General features: G+C 47.4%; 4 protein-coding genes across 5 annotated transcripts; 2 read left to right on the top strand and 2 right to left on the bottom strand.

Moving 5' to 3' along the window:
• The first annotated feature begins 654 nt into the window (after positions 1-654).
• On the top strand, positions 655-1,121 carry LOC108123709 (uncharacterized). The gene is made up of 2 exons (XM_017238987.3): positions 655-857; positions 918-1,121. Exons 1-2 carry the CDS (start codon positions 684-686, stop codon positions 1,092-1,094), a joined length of 351 nt encoding a protein of 116 aa, XP_017094476.1. The 5' UTR covers positions 655-683; the 3' UTR covers positions 1,095-1,121.
• Positions 1,122-1,528: 407 nt separating this feature from the next.
• LOC108123747 (probable ATP-dependent RNA helicase DDX23) lies at positions 1,529-4,203 on the top strand. The gene is made up of 2 exons (XM_017239044.3): positions 1,529-1,759; positions 1,814-4,203. Exons 1-2 carry the CDS (start codon positions 1,593-1,595, stop codon positions 4,101-4,103), a joined length of 2,457 nt encoding a protein of 818 aa, XP_017094533.2. The 5' UTR covers positions 1,529-1,592; the 3' UTR covers positions 4,104-4,203.
• A 5-nt stretch (positions 4,204-4,208) lies between these two features.
• On the bottom strand, positions 4,209-6,893 carry Atac2 (Ada2a-containing complex component 2). Of its 2 annotated transcripts, XM_070277098.1 has the most exons (6): positions 6,560-6,893; positions 6,402-6,490; positions 6,196-6,347; positions 5,972-6,146; positions 4,657-5,882; positions 4,209-4,595 (listed from the first exon to the last, which is right to left on the bottom strand). In XM_070277098.1, exons 1-6 carry the CDS (start codon positions 6,785-6,787, stop codon positions 4,240-4,242), a joined length of 2,226 nt encoding a protein of 741 aa, XP_070133199.1. In that variant the 5' UTR covers positions 6,788-6,893; the 3' UTR covers positions 4,209-4,239. The 2 variants fall into 2 exon arrangements, with proteins under 2 accessions (XP_070133199.1, XP_017094534.2); XM_017239045.3 differs by having other exon boundaries at positions 6,402-6,892.
• Positions 6,894-8,494: 1,601 nt separating this feature from the next.
• Positions 8,495-10,124, bottom strand: IFT46 (intraflagellar transport 46). The gene is made up of 2 exons (XM_017238985.2): positions 9,632-10,124; positions 8,495-9,559 (listed from the first exon to the last, which is right to left on the bottom strand). Exons 1-2 carry the CDS (start codon positions 9,821-9,823, stop codon positions 8,495-8,497), a joined length of 1,257 nt encoding a protein of 418 aa, XP_017094474.2. The 5' UTR covers positions 9,824-10,124.
• Between the last annotated feature and the right edge of the window lie 37 nt (positions 10,125-10,161).

Below are 10,161 nucleotides of genomic sequence, written 5' to 3'. Positions count from 1 at the left end.
AACCCTAAGATTTAGAAATTCGGCCTATTTTTGTCTTCAATGGCACCGCACCATAAAATTTAGGGTAAATTTTTCTAAAACTAATGGCATTTCGATTCTAAAATGTAGGGCAAATGGCCCTAAAAATAAGAAAACAATTTCTAAAACATAGAAAAAAAATTTTTAAATTTAGGGTTTTTTTTCTAGGTTTTAGAAAGTACCCCAGGACAAGGCGCCCTAAAATTTAGAAAACCCTTTCTACAATATATTCAAAAATCCTTAAATTGAGGGTAAACTTTTCTAAAGAAATTTTATTTCTACATTTTACATTACATATTACATCTTACACTTACATATTTTTACATTATTTTTACATTTAAATTTGTTTCCTTTGATAGCTCTCTTTAGTTCTAATCTACTGACACATTCCCGTTTCTAGATAATCTACTCTTAACAGAATTTATCTCTTTGGGAAAAACATTTTATTTTATTAATACATATCAGCAATTAAACTTTTCTTAATATAGATAGGAGGAACCACCAACAAATGACAAAGCGAATAGCTACTGATAAGTCCTGAAAGTCTTTAAATATATTATTCTTTAGAATTGATAAAGAAATACTTCTCTTTTTCTATGATAAGTCCGGGTATATAACTGTCAACGTTATTGCCAATTTTTCTATAACTGAAGAAAGCTTCTACCATGAAGACCCTGCAAGTTGCTCTCGTTTTATCCGCCATTGTGGCTCTGGCCTTTGCTGCCAATGCCTCCTTTGGCTCCAAGCTGTCGAGCAGCAAGCTGGCCAGCACCCAGAACCTGACAATCTACAAGAAGAACAACACCTACCAGGACGGAACTATTGTCTTCCCCTTGAGCGTGAGTGTCTGCTACTGATTCATAAATTGTAACCTAAAACAAGTTTTAATCTACTCACAGGGCCAGACCAACACCAAAATCATCCGCTTCATCAACGTAACCGACAGATTCACCAACAGCTCCGGACCCACTACCACTCTGTGGTCTGGCGGACCTGGATTCACCTTTGCGACCCTCTTCGTTAAGAGTCAATTCTCCCAGGGAATTAACATTTCCGCCCTATTCTATACCGACTAAATGTCAAAATATATCCAATTATATGTATATGCATATTATTAATGATTATTAGTGGAAAGTGAAAAGCAACGTTATTAAAGAAAGAGCAAACTGAAATGATTGAGCCAAGTGTATAACTTAATTTGCAAGATAAAAACCTAAGGTTTTTGCGATGTCATTGTCGCGTCTGGGTTTGATTAGTTTCAATAACATTGTTTAATTAACTGATAATTTTTCGAAGAGGAACTACTTAAAGACATATTTTTTAGTAAAGCTATTAGCAGAAAATAATTGGGAGGCAATGAACCAAAAGCCGTTTGGGTAAACAATTTATTTATTTGGAGGTTCTTTATATTACATTATTTTCAAGTATTATGCCAATTAGCGGGCTTGTTATCGATTTCTTTAAAATACGATTACGATTCCATTTTCGATTTATTATCTTATCCAACACTAGTCGAGTCAGCTGTTTGTTGTGGAAGCCGAAAACGTTTACAATTTTCATATTAGCGGAAAACAATGGTAAATGATAAGAAACGTCGCTCGCGTTCGAGGGAGCGTACGGTGCGCGATCGTCCTGCAGCTGGGGGTGCCCGGGAACGGGACTGGGACAGGGACCGCGCCAGGGAGCGCCAATACGAACGGGAGAGGGAGAAGGACAGACGCCAGCGGCGTTCGCGTTCCCGGTAAGTTTTTCCTAATTTTCAATGATTGTGAAATACCTAACAAATCAATTCTAGGGAGGACCGCGGCAGGCGCCGCTCCCCCGATCGCCCTAGGCCCAGGGATAATGTGAGGGAGCGCTCCAGAGAAAGAGGGTCAGGAGGCGGAGGCTTCCAGGATAAAAAAGCCAAGTTGGACATAACCGACTCATCGTCGAAGCCCTTAATCGTAAGCGATGATGATATGAACGATGAAAAACAGGACCTGAAGCTGAAAAAGGAGCCCCTTTCCTTGGAGGAACTTCTGGACAAAAAGAAAAAAGAGGAGCAGGCCCGGAGCAAGCCAGTTTTCCTCACCAAAGAGCAGAGGGCTCAGGAGGCGCTCAAGCGGCGTCAGGAGGAGGTGGAGCGGCTGAGGGCTGTCCAGGAGGCAGCCCGCGAACAGATGGCCAACGCCAACAAGGTGAGCATCTCCATGGGCACGGCTATGGCCTCCGGAGCCCCGCCGCCGGCCGTAGCAGCTCCTCCGCCCAAGCCAGACCGCAGAGAGAGGGGCAGGGATCGTGGCGACAGAGGCGACAGGGGCGATAGAGGGGGAGACGAAAAGCGCACCGAAGAACTGACCCACAAGGATAAAGAGAAGGAACTGGAAGCCATTCGGGAACGATACCTGGGAATCATAAAGAAGAAGAGGCGCGTTCGCCGCCTCAACGACCGCAAATTCGTTTTTGACTGGGATGCCGGCGAAGACACGTCCATCGACTACAACAATCTGTACAAGGAGCGTCACCACGTCCAGTTCTTCGGCAGGGGAAATGTGGCAGGCATCGATATCAAGGAGCAAAAGCGCACTCAGAGCAAGTTTTATGGAGATCTTCTCGAGAAGAGGCGGACAGAGGCCGAGAAGGAGCAGGAGAAGGTGCGCTTGAAGAAGATGAAGCGCAAGGAGGACAAACAGAAGTGGGATGATCGTCACTGGTCCGAAAAGGACAACGACGAAATGACCGAGCGAGATTGGCGTATCTTCCGGGAGGACTACAATATCACCATCAAGGGCGGCAAGATCCCCAATCCGATCCGGAGCTGGAGCGAATCTGGTTTCCCCAGGGAGATCATCGACATCATTGACAAGGTCGGCTACAAGGAACCCACACCCATTCAGAGGCAGGCTATTCCCATTGGTCTGCAGAATAGAGACATCATCGGCGTGGCTGAGACGGGATCCGGTAAAACACTGGCCTTCCTCATCCCTCTTCTGTCCTGGATCCAATCGCTGCCGAAGATCGAGCGTCTGGAGGATGTGGATCAGGGTCCATATGCCATAATTATGGCACCCACTCGTGAGCTGGCGCAGCAAATCGAGGAGGAGACAACCAAGTTTGGGCAACCCCTGGGCATCCGCACTGTGGTGGTCGTGGGAGGTCTCTCTCGCGAGGAGCAGGGCTTCCGCCTCCGCTTGGGCTGCGAAATAGTCATCGCCACGCCGGGTCGTCTCATTGATGTGCTGGAAAATCGGTATCTCGTGCTGAACCAGTGCACGTACATCGTCCTCGACGAAGCTGATCGCATGATAGACATGGGCTTCGAGCCGGACGTTCAGAAAATCCTGGAGTACATGCCTGTCTCCAACCTCAAGCCCGACACTGAGGAGGCCGAGGACGAGAACAAGCTGATGGAGAACTTCTACACCAAGAAGAAGTACCGCCAAACGGTGATGTTCACGGCTACTATGCCTCCGGCTGTGGAGAGACTGGCGCGATCCTATCTGCGGCGACCGGCCACGGTCTACATCGGATCCGTGGGCAAGCCGACGGAACGCACGGAACAGATCGTGTACATGATGGGCGAGAACGACAAGCGCAAGAAGCTCATGGAGATCCTCTCGCGCTCCATCGATCCACCGGTTATTATTTTCGTCAACCAGAAAAAGGGTGCCGACGTCCTGGCCAAGGGATTGGAGAAACTGGGCTACAACTCCTGTACGTTGCACGGTGGCAAGGGCCAGGAGCAGCGTGAATACGCTTTGGCCGCGCTCAAGTCCGGCGCAAAGGACATTCTGGTGGCCACCGATGTTGCCGGTCGTGGTATCGACATCAAGGACGTCTCCCTGGTCATCAACTACGACATGGCCAAGTCCATCGAGGACTACACGCATCGTATCGGTCGTACGGGTCGTGCTGGCAAGAACGGTGTGGCCATATCCTTCGTCACCAAGGACGACAGCGCCCTGTTCTACGACCTGAAGCAGTGCGTCACAGCCAGTCCGGTGTCGGTGTGCCCGCCAGAGCTCATGAATCACCCCGAGGCGCAGCATAAGCCGGGCACTGTGGTCACCAAGAAGCGCAGGGAAGAGAAGATATTCGCCTAGAAGGTTGGCCGTCAAACATTAACAAATGAATTTAGGCTTAAGATAAAGTAAAATAAAGTTGGATCGGCACTAGGCATCCAAATTATCCTTTTGAAAAGAATCCAGTCTGTGATCACGGGATTTATTTAAACTCCCTTCATCTTTGTAATCTTAAAAAGAAAGCGTTTCTGCTCTGCTTCGAGTCCAGTGGCAAGTAGGTGTCGTAGAAGTCCAGGATGATTTCCTCTATCTTGAAGCCAAACTTCTGGTACAGCATCACCGCGGAGTTGCTGGCGGACACATGTAGGGTGATGTCCTTGGACGAGCACGTTTGGATGAGGTGGTACAGCATGAAGCTGGCAATGCGGCTCCTCTGCCAGTTCGGGCGCACGGCCATGAAGGAGATGTAGGCCTCGTTGTAGCCGACATCTGGAACCAGGAACCCGCATCCGACGACCAGCTTCTTGTAGAGCGCGACTACGCTGTAGTCCGGATAGGTGAGACACTCGCTTACTGAAACAGAGAAGGATACATCAGCTCACAAGGCCAGAGGAGAGATGTCCTAGGCACTCACCATCGATATTGGGCCAAAAAGAGCTCTGCAGCAGCGCATTCACCGCCGGGATGTGTTGCGGCCTCACGTAGCAAAAGTCTATGGTGGACCTCGTGGGGTGCGTCTGGTTCACTCGGTGCTGCAGCTCGCACATGAGCTTTAGCCACGGAGGAGCTAAGGTCTCGCTGCGAAAGATGAAGGGGTGCAGAACCCTCTTCGAGTAGGGCGACTCAAAGAGCTCATACTGAGTGCATCCAGCCAGGCGGGCGTGGAAGGAACTTCTCGCACTTTGATGGGAGTGGGCCAGAAGGTGGTACCTGTCCAGTACTTTGTGAGACTGACTCTTTAACCGGGCCCTGCCCAGTGGATCGATGTGGTCGTCCAGGTTAAAAATGGGCCGATTGTGCTCTCTCTTCCATTTTCGCAGGGAGAGTTTTCTGTAAAGCCGTCGCACGTAGGCGGGTATGGATATCTGGCACTGCTTCTCGAAGGATAAGATTCTGTGCAACGTATCGAGCAATTTCTGCTCCTCTTGGACACTCATTAGCCTGAGATTTTCGGAGGGGATGGATACGTCGTCCGAGTCCTGGGTCTCCTGAAGCCATGGCCAGTTTCTGCGGGGGTTGCGGCTAAAACCACTTGGTAGGCAGGGCTCTATAGAGTACAGTTCTTCCTTTTCAGTTTCATCCTCCACTTCCTCCTCCATGGGCTCGGCTTTAATCGTCTGATTCTGCTGCTGAGCCTGGTAATTGGTGACCTGGACAATGCGTGGCTGGTAATTGGATGACTCTTCGTCTTCATCCTCCCCGCCATCGTCCTCTATCTTTTCATCCTCCTGATCCTTGGGCTCTGGATCATTTTGCTCCTCCTTGATCAGTTTACCTCCCTTAGCTTCATCTATTGAGCTGGGAATGCCAAAATCGAACAGGCCTTCAGTGGGGGTAGGAGCCTCCAGTAGGGTGTCATTCATAAAGAAATCCGATTTTCCTGCTCCAACTAAGGGTGGTGGCATTATGCCGGGAAGGCTGCCAAATATGCTGAGGTCGTCGCCTCCCAGACTCTCAGCCAAAAAATCCATCAAGCTGGCTTGGACGCTGCTCAAGGGTTGCTGGGTTGCCTCCGACTCTTCTTCCCCCTGGTACTCTGTGTTCCGAGTTTCTGGAACTGGAACTGGAGGAACAGCCACAGGCTGCTGCGACTCAGGTGAGGCCAACCCCAGAACCCTCGGCTGACGTCCCATAAATGGACTGGAACGAATACCAATAAAGCATAATTGTTTACTAATTGTATAATAATAAATTATAATTGTTTATACTGTAAGGCTAAACGTCCTTACATAAGACGGGCACACCCTTCGCCTCTGCTCCCCCATTCATTATCGTTGGTTGATATTCTGAATTTGTCCTCTGTGTGATCTGTAACAGAGATTTCGCTGCTACAGCTATTTTCATCCAGAGCAGGAAAACGCTTCTCCACGCGCAGCTGCTGGCGCTGGAGTTGCTTCTTCTCATCTGAAAAGTTAGGTCTTAAAACAGTGTCTGGTTTATTATTTTCACTTACATTCTCTAAGAACACTCCTGGGGGTTGTAAAAGGCTTGGCCAGCTTCCACCATCCGTGGTCCTTGAAGACGTCCAGACCCGACTGAAAGTACTCCGGGTTGTTGTGGGACAGAGCTCCGGAAACCGTCCCAGTCCACTGCTTTTTCCGCCGACTGCATGAAGATGGATATAAGCAAACAAACTACATTATAAATCTATTCACCTACATATTTGAACCAAAGATGTAGTTCCAGTTTTTGTCCACGAAGCTGATGATGTGCGTCCGCCAGTGAAAGAATCCATGGTGTCCCAGTCCCTTTTGTTTGATGGAAAGATTGTAGAGCGTCAGTGTTATCACTAGTAACCAGGGAATCTTCTGCCTCACACAGATTTCCTTCACGGAATCTGGAGCGGGTTCTTCCTCCTCTTTCTTAAGCTGCTCCCTCACACATCTGACGCACGTGAAGTCGAAAAAGACATCGCCCAGAAGGTCTCCCGGGGTGCTTGCATGTGGCAGACACTTGATATGGACACTTCTTCGACATTTTATGCAGTCCAGGTAGTTGTCATCCTCTATTCCCAACTCGCAGTATCGGCAACTAGCTTCGTACATTGCGGACTAGTCTTTTTCTGTGATGAAAACTCTCGATTCCAACAAGTTGGGTCAGATGCGACTTTGTTTTGGTTTTTCCTTAGGGATGTAACTTTATCGATACACACGACACGTGTATGTTATCGGCATATGTACTAAAATGTTCGATGTTGGCGGATAATTTAAGGTTTTTAGATCGCAAGACATCATAATTCACAGAATTATTTAACTCGTTATAACTTAAGGAATAAATCAGTAAGATTTAAAATTTTATTTTTTGTTTATAAAATTCATATAAAACCAAACGAAAATTTTTTTCCAAAGCGAACTTAATTTAGTTCACGAAACTACTTATTTTAAAGTAGTAAGTAGTAAACTATTACTTTTAACTAATATTTTATTATGATTAATGATCGAGAAAATATTATTTTGTAATACATTTAAAAGTATGTAAGATAATATAATGTATAAGATATATAATAATGTAGGATAATTTAAAGTTTTTAGATCGCAAGACATCATAATTCACAGAATTATTTAACTCGTTATAACTTAAGAATTAAATCAGTAAGATTTAAAATTTTATTTTTTGTTTATAAAATTCATATAAAACCAAACGAAAATTTTTTTCCAAAGCGAACTTAATTTAGTTCACGAAACTACTTATTTTAAAGTAGTATGTGGTAAACTATTACTTTTAACTAATATTTTATTATGATTAATGATCGAGAAAATATTATTTTTTTAATACATTTAAAAGTATGTAAGATATTAGCCGCGAAGCTCGAAAATTATCCGATAATCATGGGACTGACAAGCCATCCTCCGATGCCTTGAAAATGACATTAATGGGCTCTTGTGGCGTTCGCATTACGCATAATTAAGGCCGTTGCCGGCAGATTTGGCGTTTTGGATTTGACCATCAAACACGGGCCTTGCTTTTGGCCCCGCCAATATCTTAATCAGGTCCAATTAGACCGTGGGTGGAGCAACAAAATAAGATCGACTGCCTGAACCCAACCAAAAAAAGTTTCAAAATAAATTTAAAAACATTTTCCAAAGGATTTCTCCCGAAAAAATCGAAAAATATTTATGGTTTAATATTTTAACGCTAATTAATAGAGAATTAATCTAGAAACATTTAAGGGTATTCTGCTCCAGAATCGGAGGAATCATGGAGAATCAAACTCCCCCACATCCCCATTGTTTAGATGATTTTTTGCGAGTAAGATAAATAATTCACAATAAATTGATAAAACGTATGAAACCGTGCCCTTGAGCTTCTGAAAATGACATTTGCAGATGCGATTCTGTCAAGAGGTTGATTGGTTACCCCATTTTCCCCATTAGTGTAACTCCTTCACCTTCGCCCGCCTTTGCAGGACCCCTCTTCAATCTTCCCCGCGACACCAAATCAAACAACCCGGTTATTATGGGCTGACCGTTTTCCAAGCGATTTAATGCCAGGACCTGGCACAGCAGAACGAGAGGCAGAACGCGGAGATGCCGCAGGAGCGAGGGAGAAGGAGAAGAAAGGACATCTCCATCGAGGAACAAACAAGCGCCGTCTGGCTGTCACTTAATCGAAGCCATTAGCGTTATTAGTGGGGCAGGTACAAAAGCATGCACTGAGACTTGTTTTTGTGAGAAAAACACATTATATTTTAATTAAAATTATGATATTTTATGAATATATATTAAGATCCTGAATTATATGAGTAGGATATGCTACTCCCACGCCTGACTGGCGGCCAAATAGAGTGCAAAGAGGGTCTGGACATTGTGGATGTAGTCAGCCTGCGACTCCAACGGCCCCTCCACTCCAAACCTCTCGCACAGAACCCTCACATAGTCCGCCAAGGATATATCCTGTTGCAGGCAGGATTTGTAGGCCTGATCCAGAGCACTCTTGGTCTCCGCCTCGCCAAAGGCCCGTGGCCAATCCTCGAGCAGGGCATCGATATCCTTCCTGGGCTGGGCATCGTACATGGATTGCGTCATGTGCACCTGCTCCACCTCGGCGATCCACTTGTCTATGTCCTTGCCCGATCGTGCCGTGGGAATCTTCGAGGCGGAGGAGGCGTGCCTCGGGTTTCTTCCCCGGCTGCCACTCAGGACGGAGCGCAGTTTCATATTTAACAGGGATGGTTCGGACTGGGCGCCAGAGGGTTCGTCAAGCAGCCACAGGCCCAGTTTCTCCAGATGGTCGTCAAGCTCCCTCTGCCGCTGGGGCTGCAGGAGTGGTGGCGCCTGGACCTTGAGAAGGGCATCCACGTCTCCCACGGCAGGGACGAACTCCGGGATGAAGGGTTGCAGGTGAAACGGGGTATCGATAGTCTGGGGCGTGTACTTGAGGATGTAGGGAAACAGCTCCTTGAGCTCCACTGACAGCGACAAATCCTCCCACTTGTCGGGTGTCAAGCTGAATTGCTCCTCTTGTTGCTCGGATCTACCGCCTGCACTGCTCCTCATTGGCAGGGTTAGCTTCTGGTGCGGAAGCTTGGCAGCTCCTCCGCCAGATCCTCGAAAGCCTCCCGCAGCTCCTTCCTCGCTTCCCGAACTGAGGGGATCCTCATGCGGTGGCCCTTGCTGGAGATGTCTGCTACTCCCCGGTCGTTTCTGGGTGCGAGTACCGGGTCCGGGCACTAAGCCCGTCATCCCCACGCCCATGGTCATGCCCTGGGGCAGCTGCATCTCGCTGTCGTCGTCGTCGTCACTGTCTTCCGCCTCGTCATCGTGGTCGATGATGTCCTGCAGCAGACCGTCATCATCCGTGGAGTTTCCATGGAGTTCCTGGAAGAATTTTTATATTTTTATCCTTTCATGCCAATAATTTTTTCAAGTGCATTTCCATAAATAACATACCAGTCGACGTGTCCTGGCGGCCGCTGCTCTTTGTGAGCCTCCTGCCCCGGCGCCTCTGCCAGCCGCCCCGCTGGCGCCACTGCCTGCCCCTCGGCTGCCCCCCGGAACTCCATTTCGCTGCTCCATTTGGACACTGCTCAGGTGCTTCGTATCAGGACCACTGATGTTGATCTCCTCGTCGTAGAAGTTCATGGCCAGCTGCGTGGGTTCTGCGATTCGGATTCAAATTGCCTCTCTAGCTGCGGGAGTCCTCTCGAGCTATTCAGTTCCTTTTTCCTGCCCACTTCCTGGTTTTCCGCGAAAATCCGCACTGCACGGCACTTGTCTTCCAATTTTCCGCTCCTTACGCAGGTGCAGATACTCGTCCTTGTTTCCTTTCCTTCCTTTTAGTGCGGATTTTACTTTATTTCGAAATATTCGAGGTTTCAGCGTGTCGCGTTTTGTTTTGGCTGCTTTTACCTTCTCGGTTACCTGCTGGAAAAATTGTCAATTGCTTTGGCCAATGCCGGTGTCGATGTCGAGGTGGTTGT

This window comes from Drosophila bipectinata, chromosome 2L (assembly GCF_030179905.1).
Source record: "Drosophila bipectinata strain 14024-0381.07 chromosome 2L, DbipHiC1v2, whole genome shotgun sequence".
NCBI classification, from domain to species: domain Eukaryota; kingdom Metazoa; phylum Arthropoda; class Insecta; order Diptera; family Drosophilidae; genus Drosophila; species Drosophila bipectinata.
The sequence above is the reverse complement of the archived record's forward strand: the minus strand, read 5'-3'. Positions and strand labels throughout refer to the sequence as shown.

Coding starts and splice junctions, on each gene's coding strand:
- LOC108123709 (XM_017238987.3), top strand. CDS start 684: ATGAAGACCCTGCAAGTTGCTCTCGTTTTATCCGCCATTGTGGCTCTG. Junction 858..917: donor CTATTGTCTTCCCCTTGAGC/GTGAGTGTCTGC, acceptor ATCTACTCACAG/GGCCAGACCAACACCAAAAT.
- LOC108123747 (XM_017239044.3), top strand. CDS start 1,593: ATGGTAAATGATAAGAAACGTCGCTCGCGTTCGAGGGAGCGTACGGTG. Junction 1,760..1,813: donor CAGCGGCGTTCGCGTTCCCG/GTAAGTTTTTCC, acceptor AATCAATTCTAG/GGAGGACCGCGGCAGGCGCC.
- Atac2 (XM_017239045.3), bottom strand. CDS start 6,787: ATGTACGAAGCTAGTTGCCGATACTGCGAGTTGGGAATAGAGGATGAC. Junction 6,348..6,401: donor TACATCTTTGGTTCAAATAT/GTAGGTGAATAG, acceptor ATCTTCATGCAG/TCGGCGGAAAAAGCAGTGGA. Junction 4,596..4,656: donor TTTTTGGCCCAATATCGATG/GTGAGTGCCTAG, acceptor TCTCTGTTTCAG/TAAGCGAGTGTCTCACCTAT.
- IFT46 (XM_017238985.2), bottom strand. CDS start 9,823: ATGAACTTCTACGACGAGGAGATCAACATCAGTGGTCCTGATACGAAG. Junction 9,560..9,631: donor CCGCCAGGACACGTCGACTG/GTATGTTATTTA, acceptor AAATTCTTCCAG/GAACTCCATGGAAACTCCAC.